The sequence below is a fragment of the Ceratotherium simum genome, chromosome 40 (assembly GCF_057802395.1).
Source record: "Ceratotherium simum simum isolate JZ-2026a chromosome 40, ASM5780239v1, whole genome shotgun sequence".
Classification (NCBI taxonomy): Eukaryota; Metazoa; Chordata; class Mammalia; order Perissodactyla; family Rhinocerotidae; genus Ceratotherium; species Ceratotherium simum.
The window spans coordinates 14,546,043-14,562,192 of NC_141939.1; the positions used below are offsets into that span (position 1 = coordinate 14,546,043).

The 16,150-nt window shown below is 39.6% G+C and overlaps 1 protein-coding gene across 1 annotated transcript in view; it reads left to right on the forward strand.

The window, feature by feature from the left end:
* The first annotated feature begins 6,678 nt into the window (after positions 1 to 6,678).
* The window catches only part of LOC101392812 (sulfotransferase 1C1), a 31,872-nt gene continuing 22,400 nt past the window's right edge, over positions 6,679 to 16,150 (forward strand). Inside the window, exons 1-2 of the mRNA XM_004435885.3 lie at positions 6,679 to 6,867; positions 9,334 to 9,462. Coding sequence (XP_004435942.1) covers positions 6,696 to 6,867; positions 9,334 to 9,462 — 301 coding nt within the window. The 5' untranslated portion in view covers positions 6,679 to 6,695. The remainder of the gene's footprint in view (positions 6,868 to 9,333; positions 9,463 to 16,150) is intronic.

Below are 16,150 nucleotides of genomic sequence, written 5' to 3' on the forward strand. Positions count from 1 at the left end.
ATGATAAAAGGAAAAACTGAGAGAATTACAAGAAGAACTTGGAAAATTTTATAATCTTAGTGGGCTGTTCTTTTCCAGTAAATGTTGACTCAGACAAAATATAGCTAAGCTATTGAAGACTTTAACAAGAAATAACAAATGTCAGTAGAGAAGTGAATAAATGAACTGAGTTCATTGTAAATGAACCACAACACAGTGACTGGAATAAATTAGCTAGAATCTGCACAAACACTCTTTTATATAAGCATAATACTATTAAACACAGTCAATAGTCAAAGTTCCCCAATTGTCCCAAGAATACCTTTCATAGCATTTTTTTTAAAAATTGGGATCTGATCAAATTGCAATCAAAGCTTTTGGTTGTATCTCTTTAGCCTCTTTTCATCTAGAATAGTTTCCCAGGATTTTTTTGTTTTTCATGACACTGACCCTTTTGAAGTGTTCAGGCCAATTGTATTGCAGAATGTCCCACATTCTGGATTTATATGATCATTTCCTCGTGTTTAGATTCAGATTAAATAATTTTGGCAAGAATACTATAGGAAATATTAACCATATTAATAAAACCTCAAAAATGTAATGCTAAATGAAAAGGCAAAAGAATATGCATAATACTTTTATGTAAAAAATTTTAACTCACAAAAGTAGTATTTATCATTTACTATGAATACAGATATAATTACAATTACAAAAACATTTATGAAGGTGACACACACTCAGTTCAGGATTCTGATTCTCTCTGGGGAAAGAGGGAGGAAAGGAAGGGGACTGGAGACAGCGTCAGCTTCTGTAACCATGTCTTATTCAACCGCATCAGGCTAATGTGAACAGTGCCTGAAATTTCCCGGTACGTCCATGAATGTCTGTTTCATTTCTTGCGGTTCTTTTGGTATATTTGCCTTGTTTCACAATTAATAATTTAAAATATAAACCAACAAAAATTCCATTCGTTTCTACAGTGGAAAAAGGGTGAGTGGAACAGACATCAGAGTCGAACTCAGAACAACCTTCTGTGCTGGATGAGAGCCACAAAGATGTCAGCCCTGATGTTAACACCGCTTTCCGATATTCATACTAAAATATGATTTATGCCCTTCCACCTGAATTTCCTTTCCTCAAGAGAAGTTAGGTGGGAATTGGAGTAATTTTTATCTCCATACCCAGACACTTTGCCTTTGTTCAGACCAATAAGAAGGAGGAGAAATGGCTGGTCTGTTTTTGGCCACACTGGCCCCAGAGTCTAGACTCTTCTGGTGAGGTGGGAGATCCTCTGGTACTAGGATTCGCACTGGATGAGGACATTTTAACTCAACGGTTAGTGAACTCCATTAAAGAGGCCTGTTGAGAACAGCTGAATCCAGTCTGTAGTAAGAACCACCTATTTCTAGCCACACACTGGAAGGACGAGGGAAGCCACTTTGTGCACATACAGGCTCTGCCCACGAAAGTGCTATCTGGGCACGTCTGGTCTTGTCCCTCTGGGATCACTTATTCTATACAGGGAAGTCTTCCAAGTGCTTCAGGGCTGATACTTCTACATTCTCAACTCTGTCATGAAGATGTTTCTTGTGCAGTCAGTCTTGTCGTGTGGAAGTACAGTCCGCAGTCCTTTATCTGAAACCCCCAGGGCCAGACGTGTTTCAGGTTTCAGAACATACTGATTTAAAAAGATAACAGGGGGAGTATGCTGCGGATTACACACCACCCGAGGTGGGGTCTGGAACAGAACCCATGTCCAAGCAGGTGAATCTACTGCACAAAGCATATGAACACTCACACCAGGGAGACACACAGGCCCAAAAGGGGCTCATGGCCATTCAGGTCAGATTTTGCCCCTTAATGAGTACAGGGCAGGGCGGGTTTGCCATCAAATGATTTATTAAAAAACATTGTCAGAGCTTTGGGAGTTTTGAAATTGCTAATAAGGAATTATGGGCCTTCTTTAAGTCCTTATCCAGTTGATTTCACAGAAGACTTTGCTTTCCTCCAATACGCTCTGCACAGTCCTGGCTCTAGCTGGCTGCTGCTCCTGGCCTGCTTCTCTAATGCAAGCCCTAAGGTTTACGATTTCTCTGTGGGATCACTACTGTGTGTCAGTCTCTCTGGCTGCCATAACAAATTACCACAAATCTGTTGGCTTCAAACAACATAAATTTGCGATTTTGGGGTTCTAGAGATCATAAGTCCTAAAATCAAGATATCTACAAGGCTGCTTTCCTTCTGGAGGTTCTAGGGGCAAATCTGTTTTCTTGCCTTTTCCAGCTTCTAGAGGCTGCCTGCATTCCTTGGCTTGTGGCCTCCTTCTTCAAAAACCAGCAGCATAGTATGCGTGAGAGTGTGTGTGTGTGTGTGCGCATATATACACATACATATAAACGTAATATATCTATATATATATATATATAAAACCTTTGCTTCCGTCATCGCATCTCCTTTTCTGACTCTGACCCTCCTGCCTCCTTCATATAAGGATCTCATGATTATGTTGGGCCCACCTGAATAATCCAGGATAATCTCCCCATCCCAAGAACCTTAACTTAATCAATCTACAAAGTCCCTTTTGCCATGTAAAGTGACACAACCACAGTTTCCAGGGACTAGGGTGTGGATGTGTTTGGGGGCCGTTATTGTACCTATCACTCAATTCTGTCCAGCTCCGTGGGGTTGCAGGGGAAGTTAGTGAAAAGAGTGCTTCCTGTTTAGAGGTCGAGGTGAAACGTGTCCCTCTGAGCACAGACATAGGTGCCCTAATAGTCCCTGGCAGCAGCTGCAGCTGCAGCTCCCTATCCCCCCAGCACAGCATTGAGGGTGTCAGGCCTGGGTTGCAGGAGTTACAGTGGTCTGCTGGCGGGTGAGGGGGGACCATGAGTCATATTTCTGGTCTCAAGGGCTCTACCTAGTTCCATCCATAAAATGCTACAAAAATGTGTGGATTGAGACAAAACATAATAGGCATATTCTTTCCAAATTTAAAGTATAGGCTCTTTGTATACTCTGTGCTACATGCCTTGAAACAGATCACATCTATTTTTTTCCTTGGAGATAAGTGAATGACTTAATTCCTTCCCTGTAAAAACATGGCATGTAAAGTATAGATAAAGGTATAGCAGGATGTTGTACTGTGTATTAACACATAGGGTCAAAGCTCAGTGAAGGTATATTTTAGAGTGTCTTGAAGAATGGGTCAAAGATTGATTACCCAAAGACATGGGCATGGATACACAAAGCCCAGGTCATGAAAGGTCTAAGGCTGCTCAGAAAATGGAAATAAGTCCAGTGTGGGTATAACAGGACATTGGGGGGAGGAGAGTGATGACAGATGAAAACAAATGTCCGTCAGGGACCAGATTCTCTCTTCCTGAGGCCTTCTTTGGAATAGTTGATAGAATCGTATTTCTACACAGTTGGAAAAAATGCCATTTTTAATATCTCAAACTCTACCCAAACCTAGGGCAATGTCTAAAACACTCAGGTAGAATGTACCTTCCATTTAGGAGGAAGAGGTAGCACCAACAGTTATTGGAGGCTGCAACCGACAAAGCCAGCTCCATTGGCCTCTTTGGATTTGCCACCACTGGACTCGCTTCTTTAAGTTGACTTATGTCTCCCTGGCCTTACTAAAACCATCCTGCCAGAGACTAGTATGTCATTCATTTTGTTCTCAAACGAGATCACAGATGCCACAGAAAATATGTATAGTGGGCCTTGGTGTGCCTGAAACACGCTACATATCTCTGAAGCATCAATTTTACTTGCACAGTCTGAGTGGATAAAAAATATTATGTGAAAAGTTAATAGAAATATCACAAGGAGGAATGGAAAATTTGTTTAATTTTTTTGATAGACTTTATTTTCTAGAGCAGTTTTAGGTTCACAGCAAAATTGAGCAGAGGGTGCAGAGATTTCCCATACTCTCCCTGCCCCCACACATGCATAACCTCGCCATTATCAACAACCTCCCACAGAGGGTACATGTGTCACAACTGATAAATCTCCATTGACACATCATAATCACTCAAAGTCCACAGCTGATATTAGGGTTCACTCCTGATTTTGTACAATCTATGGGTTTGGACAAAGGTATAATGTGTCCATCCACATGTATCCATCATTATAGTATCATACAGAATAGAGTGCTGCCCTAAAAACCCTCTGTGCTCTGCCTATTTATCCCTCCTTTCCCCCTAGCTCCTGGCAGCCACCAATCATTTTATTGTCTCCATGGTTTTGCCTTTTCCAGAATGCCATATAGCTGGAATTATACAGTACGTAGCCTGTTGATATTGGCTTCTTTAACTTGGTAATATGTATTTAAGACCCCTCAGTATCTTTTCTTGGCTTGAGAGTTCATTTCTTTTTAGTGCTGAATAATATGCTGTTGTAATTTGTTTAATATTTGAGACAGAAGAAAGTTCTCCAAAAATGTTTCTTTTGCCTCAGGCTTCTTTAGAGTACACCTCTAGCTGCCCCTTCTCCTCCACCCCCAATATGCTTCATCTCCTCTGACTTCAGGGAGGTTAGTTCCCAGAAAAGTTTAACACACTGTTAGCATGAACTGATTGCCACATTAGAAGTGGAGAGCAGTGTCCTGAAAAGGTGGTTGTCACACCTGTTTTACTAATTCCAGAACCTTTTCTTCAAAACAAAATGTACACGGAGTTCCAAAGTAGAAGACAGGTAAATGTGAACCTGCTCAGCTCAAACCGGATGGGAGGGCGGGGCCCAGAGCCCATCCGCTCAGGAACCACACGCACCCAGGCCTCCCTGGTGGTCACTGAGGCATCCCAAGTGATCCAGAAACACCTACAGCTGCTTGAAAATGTCAGACCTTAAAGAATGGATACTAAGACTGCTAAACTGGGCCAGGAGAATGAGGAAGAGGGACAGGCCTGGGTGTGGTGTGCGCACGAGGAGCCCCAAGGCGGAAGACAGAAAAGGTGCAGGGAAGTCTCAAAGTCAAGCTTTGTCAAACGCACAATTGAGCGTGTGGTCCATCTCTTTAAATTTTAAGATTGAGGAAAGAGGTCTCAGAAAGCAAAAACCTCTTGTAAATGGAGTCGTCACTCTTTTATTTGACTCTCAGCTAAGGAAAACGTTAAATTAGATATGCAATTATTAAATCATAGGGAACTTAGAGTTACAGTCTGACCTCCTCATTCTACAGATGAGGAAAGCAAAACTCAGAGTTAAGACTTCCACCCCACACTGAGCCACAGTGTATCGGGAATACGGGTAAATGTTTTCCACTTACAAAGGTTGTTTCAACCTAGTTAATAAAATTCCCCTAAATATTTTAAATTGCATTTAATTTAGTATAGTCTACTCTTTTTTTCTTTTTTTTTGCTCAGGAAGGTTCACCCTGAGCGAACATCTGTTGCCAATCTTCCTCTATTTTGTATGTGGGTCACCACCACAGCATGGCCACCAACAGACAAGTGGTGTAGGTCTGCGCCCAGGAACCAAACCCAGGCTGCCAAAGCAGAGCACACTGAACTTATCCACTAGGCCACCACACATGGCCCTCTACTCTTTTTTTAAGTATCTCAGTTGTCTAACAATAACAAAAACAAAAGAATCCTAATTACTTCAATAAATCTCACAAATCTAATAAATTAAGCTTATGAATATGGTGACTCTTAAATTCTCTTAAGCATTTAGAAACTAAGTAAAATTGCCTAACCTTTCAACCTAAAATCCTGAGTCTAAATATGAAATTACTCAATAATATATTAACTTCTAATTGTAAGGCTCATCTGTTGTATATTCCAATATGCCAAAGTTTCTTCTACATAATAAGTACTTAGTAAATATGCCAAGATTATTCTTAAACTTAAAAATAGTAATGTTATAGTTTGATTTACTTTATTACATTTCCATAATAAATTTAATTTCAAGATTTTAAGAGACTGAAACAAAGTCATCTACTAAGGGAATCATCCCAGCGTCCCAAGCCAGTCGGCGTTACTCCTCCAAGCACATTGGGGTCACCTCCTCAGCTGGCAAACGTTGCTCTTCACCCAGAGATTTGGGGCAGGACGTGACACCTGAAGCTGTAAACATGCAGGGAGATTTTTGTGTACTCCAGACTGCCACAATGAAACTTTTTGATGGCCATTGTGCCAGCAGGGAACCCTGACACGAGTTTAGTTAAGCCTCACCTGCTCCTGCCTCTTCTCTCAGCTCTATAGCTGTCAAGGTCAGTCATAGTTTCATCAACCTACCCCCAGCCTGTTTCAACACTGGTTTGTGTCCAATCAACCTAAGTGCTGATTCCATTCTGGCCTTCTTTTGTGGCTCAAACTTGAAAAGGGTCTGTGAACTTAATGGCCCTCTTCCCTGGTCCCCCTGCATGATTGTCTCCTCTTTGTCATTCAGGCCTCAAACAGGCCATCTCTGATGAGCCAATCCAGAACCCCATTGTCTAACACATCTCCCAGTTTTATCTTCCTCTGTGGCCTTTATTTCCATCAGAAATATGTTCATCTCTTTATCATCTTTACACTCTGAAACAAAGCTATTCAAAATGCTTCAAGCTCCCATAGTTTTGACTTCTCTCAAATTAACACTAAACATAGTATCTCTCCTAACTTTCTCAGAGAATAATTTTTTTAAAAAGGAACGACGGCTCTAAGCATTAGAAACGACACAAGCACAACTTTCTTTTAAGCACCTGTCAAGTAAGTCCACATAGAAAGATGTCCTTGGAGAAAATGAAAGATCTCTGCCTGGAGGGAAAATACCTACAACCAGAAACGAAAGAAGTGAATGGAATCCTCATGACCAAGATAATGAGTGATAACTGGGACAAAATCTGGAATTTCCAAGCAAAACCTGATGATCTCCTCATTGCGACCTATGCAAAGGCAGGTAGGTTTGAGAAACTGGTGGTGGGGAAGCCAGCTTCAGAGAAGCCGTGACACCTGGAAGGGGCATCTCGATTTTAAAAGTGCAGGTTGTCACCAGGGCAGGCCCCTGAGAAAATGAAAACCAGACTCACTTGTGAGCTCCAGTCCCCTACAATCCAAGATCCTCCTTTTTATTTAGGTCCCTGATGGAGAAAACGACGGGCAGAATCCCAAATCATCAAAGGACTGAATGAAGTACAGAATGATTTAAAAGCATAGAGTCTGAAAAATAGCACAGAAGTTCTTACAGTAAATCTTGCCAACCCAGCCACTCCTTGTCTTATCTGCTAAGCTCTCCTGGAAGTAATCACAGCCCTTGCCCATAAGAAGCTTCTCTTAGTGGAGGAGACAGTGGAACTTAGTGGAACTGAGTACTTTCACCCCACTGTAACAAGTGTTAACAGTGTTGGGCCCAAACCTACACCATACAGTGGGAAGGATCTGGGAAAGGGGGTGACACATACCAGAATCTTATGAAATGAAGAGGAGTTTGGAAAATGTAAGAGTCGGAAGAGGCAAAGGGTATGCCAGGCTTGTGCAGGGGCAGAGGAACAGAGCCCATCACAATCAGGGAAGACTGTGTACAGCTGGTCATCCCCTGTGTTCTCTGTATTCATCATTTAAACCAGTGGGACCGAGTGAGGTCAGAAACTTTAAGCTGTAACCAGTTTGGGAAAGTCTCTCAAGTGGCCATTTGGCTCAAGAAAAAGAACTCTAGATGTTCATAACTGGAACGATTTCAGAAGAGTTCGTTCAGGGCAGTTCTGTGAACCATCTTGGAACGGATTTCTGTCCTCCCTGGCTCAGAATTCCCTCCCTAGGCTTCACTCTGTTCTCACCACTCAACATTGCTAACCAGCCAGGTCTTACTTAGAGTAGGGGCTTCCTTTGGGCCCCTGAATGTCTTGAGAAATTCAGTTCAATTTCTCAAGAGTCTCCTGTCCTGTCTGGTTTGTACGTCTCTTGCTCAGACCTGAACTTAATTTGTAATGCACCTCAGAGCAGATATTTGTTTTCAGCTCAACTTGGAAATTATGCAGTCATCCCCAAGACCCGCCACACAACAGTGCAAACTCTCTCTCCAGCCTTATTCTCCCACCTGCCTCACCACCTCCCAACCCCCTGTGAGCCCAACTTTTACTTCCCAATGTGGAAATATGCCTGCCTTTATCCTGGCTCCTGAGGTTTCCACACCGGGGATGCCCTGGCTTCTTAATGTGGGTGGACATTCTAGGCTTGCTTTAACTCTTCACTCCAAAGCTATCATCTCAACCCAGCCTTACTGATCCCTTCCACCATAAGTTGGCCCTCCTCCTCAGAACTACTATAGCCCTTTGCACGTCCTCTATGGCTCTTACTGTAGACTGTACACTTTTAGTTATCTGTGTGTATGTCTTACGTATCACTGAGCATCAGGTTTGGCTAAGAGTCGGGGAGACACCAAATACTTTTGGTGTAAAGAGGAAAATGGATATTTGATGGACAACAGACACAATCTAGGTCTTTGCTACTCATATGTTTATCTATATCCCTCTTCTGTATCAGGTAGGATTCAATTTGGCTACAAGCGTCAGAGAACCCAAAATAACACAAAAGAAAAAGCAGCCTGGAGGCTAATAATCCAGGGCTAAAATGGTGGCCACATCGATCAGCGGAGAGCCTGGGTCCTTCTAACTTTCTGTTCCACCGTCTTCATGTGTATCTTTTGGTTTTATAGTCCAATAGACTGTTGGAGCTTCAGCCATCACATGCACGTTCCAAACAGCAGCAAGGAGGTAGGAAGGGAGGCATAAGGTCATGTTCCTTCCCTTTAAAGACAGCTTCCCAAAATTTAATGGCATGGCCACATCTAGCTTCAAGAAAGACTGAAAAATGTCACCTTTGAGCCAAGTACCTATATGCCCAGCTAAAAATTGAGGATCTATTAATTTGAGACAGAAGGGAAGAGTGGATATTAACTAGGCTAGAAGCAGTCGCTGTCATATCTTAACTCCTCCAAAAAGATTGTAAGCTTGTTAGAGCAGGGACAGTGGCTAACTCAGCTTTGTATTTCCCCACATTGATTTGATTCAGTATTCTTTTGCTCGAGCTACATCTATCGGGTGCAAAGCCCTATGCTAGGTACTAAAGATAACAGGAACAAAAGGACAGGTCCCTACCTCTGCTGAGCTCTGAGTCTCACAAGGCAGATATGTAAGCAGACCTTAACAATGAGCACAGGGGCCACCAGTGTTCACAGGAGAGGCTCTATCCATCCTGGGTGTCACACAGAGGCTTTGTCCACGCTGGGTGTTATGCAGAGGAGATGACGAGCTAATATGGCTCAACACTCACCAAATGTGAATTTTACTCAATATGAGAATAGTCAAGGAAATAGAATTAAATTGTGCACTGAGTGGGTGGAATTGAGAATAACTAATGTTTTTAGGCACAACCTGGACACAGGAGATTGTGGACATGATCCAAAATGACGGAGATGTGCAGAAGTGCCAGCGGGCCAACACCTTTGACCGGCAGCCTTTCATCGAGTGGACTCTGCCCCCGCCCAGCCCCTCAGGTAAGTGCCCAGCTAGGACGCATGAGGTCATAACCGCTGTGCTGGGTCATTTTGCATCTGAGAAGAGAATTATTTCTACAATCAGACTTCTGGAAAATATTTCCAAAGGGAACTGGGAAGGAGTTTGAAGGGGCGTCAGGTCAACATACTTCAATTGGGAAAAAAGACTCCTAAATTCCTCTCCTAAAATATATGATTGGGTCGCGTGAAAGAGCACATACCCTGCTACTGATTGAGAACTTGAGAGTGACCACGAATGTATAACACGGTAAAGGCAGGCCTGAGGACTCCTAGCATCCAGTAATTAAGAACCATATTCCTGTGTCATTGTGCCACCCTCTTATAGAGGATTGTCTTCAAATGTGCTTTATCTATAACCTGTCTACCAGAGAATCAAGCTAAATTGTATGTAGTATCATTATTATCAACAAATTGTTACACTTCACACCAAAGATACTAAGAAATATAAAACATAGCACTCTTGAGGAGCTTTCAATCAATTAGGAATAAGGACATGTTTTGTGTTTTGTTTTTGGATTTTTTTTCTTTTGCAGGGAAAGATTTGGCCTGAGCTAACATCTGTTGCCAATCTTCCTCCTTTTTTTCCCTCCCCAAAGCCCCAGTGCATGGTTGTATACATCTAGTTGTAAGTCCTTTTAGTTCTATACGGGCAGCCACCACAGCATGGCAACTGACAGATGGGTGGTGTGGTTCCGCCACCAGGAACTGAACCCTGGGCCGCCGAAACAGTGAGCACTGAACTTTAACCACTAGGCCATCAGGGCTGGCTCAAGGACATGTTTTTACAAATAGTAAATAATAGCATCTGCAATAGGAGACAACCCACTTCAGAATCAAACAGTCCAGCTTCAAATGCTGGTTTGGATTCTTATCGAGGTTACCTTAAGCAAGTTGTTAAACCTCTCAAAACCTAATGTATCTTCATTCATAAAGTAATACCTATTGAAAATCCACTGTTATTATTTTTTAAGAGAACATATTCGTTTTTCCATTTTTTTTCACTATAGTTGACATACGATCTTCTATTAGTTTCAGTTGTATAACACAATGATTCAACATTTATATACATTATGAAATGATCACCACAACAAGTCTAGTAACCGTCTGTCACTATACAAAGTTATTACAATATTATTTACTACGTTTCCTATGCTATACATCATGTCACCGTGACTTATCTGCTTTATAACTGGAATTTTGTACCTTTTAATCCCCTTCACCTATTTCACCCATTCTGCCACTCCTCTCCCCTTGGTAACCACCAGTTTATTCTTTGTATCTAAGAGCTTGTTTCTGCTTTGTTTTGCTTGTTTCTTTGTTCTGTTTTTTAGATTCCACATAGAAGTGAAATTATATGGTATTTTTCTTTCTCTACCTGACTTATTTCGCTTAGCATAATACCCCCCAGGTCTATCTACGTTGTCACAAATGGCAAGATTTCATTCTTTTTTATGGCTGAGTCATATTCCATTGTGCATATATACCACATCTTCTTTATCCATTCATCATTGATGGACACTTAGGTTGCTTCCGTATCTTGACTATTGTAAATAATGCTGCAATGAACATAGTGGTGCATATATCTTTTCAAGTTAGTATTTTTGTTTTCTTTGGATAAATACCCAAAAGTGGAATTGCCAGATCGTTTGGTAGTTCTATATTTAATTTTTTGAGATACCTCTATACTGTCTTCCATAGTGGCTGTACCAATTTACATTCTTACCAACAATGCACAAGGGTTCCCTTTTGTCCACATTCTCACCAACACTTGTTATTTGTTGTCTTTTTGATAAGAGCCATTCTGACAGGTGTGAGGTGATACCTCATTGTGATTTTCATTTACATTTCCCTGATGATTAGTGACGTTGAGCATTTTTTCGTGTACCTGTTGGCCATCTGTATAGCTTCTTTGGCAAAATGTCAATTCAGGTCGTCTGCCCATTTTTTAATTGGATTGTTTGTTTTTTTGATATTGAGTTGTAGGAGTTCTTTATATATCTTGGATATTAACTCCTTATTGGATATATCATTTACAAGTATCTTCTCCCATTCAGTAGATTGCCTTTTCATTTTGTTGATGATTTCCTTTGCTGTGCAGAAGCTTTTTAGTTTGATATAGTCTTGTTTGTTTATTTTTGGTTTTGTTGCCTTTGCCTGAAAACAAGTACAAAAAAAATTGCTAAGACCAGTGTCAAAGAGCTTACTGCCTATGTTTTCTTCTAGAAGTCCTATGGTTTCAGTTCTTACATTTAATTTTTTAATCCATTTTGAGTTTATTTTTGTACATGGTATAAGAAAGTGGTCCAGTTTCAGTCTTTTACATGTAGCTATCCAGTTGTCCCAACACCATTTATTGAAGACACATGGGGTCTTTTTGTCCATTGTATATTTTTGCCTCCTTTGTCATAGATTAATTGACCATATAAGCATGGATTTATTTCTGGGCTCTCTATTCTGCTTCAGTGGTCTACATGTCTGTTTTTGTGCCAGTACCATACAGTTTTTATTACTATAGCTTTGTAGTACAGTTTGAAATCAGGGAACGTGATGCCTCCAACTTTGCTCTTCTTTCTTAACATTGCTTTAGCTATTCAGGGTCTTTTGTAATTCCATACAAATTCTAGGCTTATTTGCTCCAATTCTGTGAAAAATGCCGTTGGTATTTTGATAGGAATCACATTGAGTCAGTAGGCTGCTTTGGGTAGTATGGACATTTTAACAATATTAATTCTCCCAATCTGTGAGCACAGTATATCTTTCCATCTATTAGTATCATCTTCAATTTCTTTCCTCAATGTCTTATAGTTTTCAGAGTATAGGCCTTTCATCTCCTTGGTTAAATTTATTCCTGGGTATTTTATTCTTTTTGATGCAGTTTTAAATGGGATTGTTTTCTTAATTTCTCTTTCTGATTGTTCATTATTAGTGTATAGAAACACAAAAGATTTCTGTATATTGATTTTGTATCCTGCAACTTTACTGAATTCATTTATTTGTTCTAATATTTCTTTGTGTCGAGTCTTTAGGGTGTTCTACACATAGTATCACATCATCTGCAAATAATGACAGTTTTACTTCTTCCTTTCCAATCTGGATGCCTTTTATTTCTTGTTCTTGTCTGATTGCTGTGGCTAGGACTTCCAATACTCTGCTGAATAAAAGTGGTAAGAGTGGGCCTCCTTGTCTTGTGTCTGATCTTAGAGGAAATGGTTTCAGCTTTTTACTGTTGAAGATGATGTTAGTTGTGGGTTTGCCATAGATGTTCTTTATTATGTTGAGGTATGTTCCTTCTATACCCACTTTATTGAGAGTTTTTATTATAAATGGATGTTGAATTTTGTCAAATGCTTTTTCTGCATCTATTGAGATGATCATGTGAATTTTATCTTTCATTTTGTTAATGTGGTAAATCAGGTTGATTGATTTGTGGATATTGAACCATCTTCACATCCCTGGGATAAATCCCACTTGATCATGGTGTATGATCCTTTTAACGTATTGTTGAATTTGGTTTGTTAATATTCTGTTGATGATTTTTCTGTCTATGTTTGTCAAAGATATTGGCTTGTACTTTATTTTTGTAGTGCTTTTTTCTGGTTTTGGTATCAGGGTAATGCTGGCCTTGTAGAATGATTTTAGAAGCACCCTTTCTTCTTTAATTTTTTGGGATAGTTTGAGAAAGTTGATAGAATTCACCTGTGAAACCATATGGTCCTGAACTTTTGTTTATTGGGAGTTTTTTGATTACTGATTCAATTTCATTACTAGTATCAGTCTGTTCTCGAGATTCTCTTTCTTCCTGATTCAGTCTTGAACAGTTGTGTTTCTAGGAATTTATTCATTTCTAGGTTTTCCAAATATTGGTTTATAATTGTTCGTAGAAATCTCTTATGATCCTTTGTATTTCTGAGGTACCCATTGTAACACCTCCTCTTTCATTTCTAATTTTATTTATTTGGGCCCTCTCTTTTTTTTTCTTGATGAGTCTGGCTGAAGGTTTATCAATCTTGTTTATCTTTTCAAAGAACCAGCTCTTAGTTTCATTGATCTTTTCTGCTGTCTTTTTAGTCTCTATTTCATTATGTCCACTCTGATCTTTATTATTTCCTTCCTTCTGCTAACTTTGGGCTTTGTTTGTTCCTCTTTTTCTAGTTCCTTAAGGTGTAAAGTCAGATTGTTTACTTGAGATTTTCCTTGTTTCCTGAGGTAGGCCTGTATCGCTACCAACTTCCCTCTTAGACCTGATTTGCTGTGTCCGATATATTTTGGAATGTTGTGTTTCCATTTTCATTTGTCTCAAGGTACTTTTTAATTTCTGCTTTGATTTTTTCATTGACCTGTTGGTTGTTTACTAGCATGTTGTTTAGCCTCCAGGTTTTCGTGTTTTTTCCAGTTTTCTTCCTATAATTGATTTCTAGTTTCATACCATTGTGGTCAGAAAACATGCTTGATATTATTTCAATCTTCTTAAATTTATTGAGACTCCTTTGCAGCCTAAAGATCTATCCTGGAGAATGTTCCATGTGCACTTGAAAAGAATGTGTAGTCTGCTGTTTTGGGATGGAATGTTCTGTATATATCTATCAAGTCCATCTGGTCTAGTGTGTCATTTAAGGCTAATGTTTCCTTGTTGATTTTCTGTCTGAATGATGTATCTGATGATGTAAGTGGGGTGTTAAAGTCCCCCACTATTATTGTATTACCATCAACTTCTCCCTTTACATCTGTTAATCTTTGCTTTATATATTTAGGTGCTCCTATGTTGGGTACCTATATATTTACATGTGTTACATCTTCTTGTTGGATTGATCCTTTTATCATTATGTAATGCCGTCCTTTGTCTCCTGTTACAGTCTTTGTTTTAAAGTCTATTTTGTCTGATATCAGTATTGCTACCCCAGCTTTCTTCTCCTTTCTATTTGCATGGAATATCTTTTTCCATCCCTTCATTTTCAGTGTGAATGTGTCTTTAGATCTGAAGTGAGTCTCTTGTGGGCAGCATAAATTTGGGTCTTGTTTTTTATCCATTCAGCCACCCTATGTCTTTTGATTGGAGCATTTAGTCCATTTACATTTAATGTAATTATTGATAGGTATGTACTTATTGCCATTTTGTTAATTGTTTTCTGGTTGTTTTTGTTGTTCTTCTCTGTTCTTTTCTTCTTCTCTTGCTCTCTTCCCTTGTGATTTGATGACTTTCTTTAGTGTTATGTTTGTATTCTTTTCTCTTTACATTTTATGTATATATTACAGGTTTTTGGTGTGTGGTTACCATGAGGTTCATATGTAACAGCCCATGTATATAGCAGTCTATATACTGCTGCTTAAGTTTGAGCATGTTCTAAAAATGCTACATTTTTACTCCCCCCATGTTTTCTGTTTTTGAAGTCCTATTTTACATGTTGTTATTATGTGTATCCCTTAACAAATTATTGTAGATATAGATGATTTTACTACTTTTGTCTTTTAACCTTCAAACTAGCTATATAGATGGTTGATCCGTTACACTTACTATATGTTTGCCATTAACAGTGAGATTTTTTTGTTTCATATTTTTCTTGTTTCTACTTATGGGCTTTTCTTTTCCATTTGAAGAATATCCTTTAACATTTCTTGTAAGTCTGGTTTAGTGGTGATTAACTCCCTTAGCTTTTGCCCCTCAGGAAAACTCTTTACCTCTCCTTCAATTCTGAGGGATAACTTTGCTGGGTAAGGTATTCTTGGTTGTAAGTTTTTTTCCTTTCAGCACTTTGAATAAATGGTGCCACTCCCTTCTGGCCTGTAAAGTTTCTGCTGAAAAATCAGCTGATAGTCTTTGGGAGTTCCCTTGTATGTAACTAGTTGTTTTCTTTTGCTGTTTTTAAGATTCTCTCTTTAACTTTTGACAATTTAATTATACTGTGTCAGGTATGGGTCTCTTTGGGTTCATCTTATTTAGGACTCTCTGTGCTTCCTAGACTTGGATGTCTGTTTCCTTCACCAGGTTGGGGAGGTTTTCAGCCATTATTTCTTCAAGCAGGTTTTCTGTTCCATTCTCTCTTCTATTTCTGGGACCCTTATAATGTGAATGTTAGTATGCTTGATGTTGTCCCAGAGCTCCCTTAAACTATCCTCATTTTTTAAATTTTTTTTTTCTTTTTGCTGTTCCACTTGGGTGATTTTCACTACCCTGTCTTCCAGATCACTGTTTCATTCTTCTGTATCATCTAATCTGCTGTTGATTCCCTCTATTTCTCATCTTATTTTTTCATTTTAGTTATTGTATTCTTCAACTTTGATTGATTGTTTTTTGTATTTTCTATCTCTTTGTTGAAGTTCTCACTGTGTTCATCCATTCTTCTCCTGAGTTCAGTGAACATCTTTGTGATCATTACTTTGAACTCTATCCGGTAGATTGTTTATCTCCATTTCATTTAGTTCTTTTTTTTGAGGTTTTTGTTCTTTTATTTGAAACACCTTCCTCTGTTTCTTCATTTTGCCTGTCTTTGTTTTCATTTCTATGTATTAGGTAGATCAGCTACATCTCCTGGTCTACACAAGGGGTGGCCTTGTGTAAACGATGTCATGTGGGCCTGGTAGTGCAATCTCTCCTGGTCACCAGACCCAGGTGCTCCAGGTGTGTCCCCTGTTTGGGTTGCATGCACCCTCCTATTGTGCCTGGGCCATG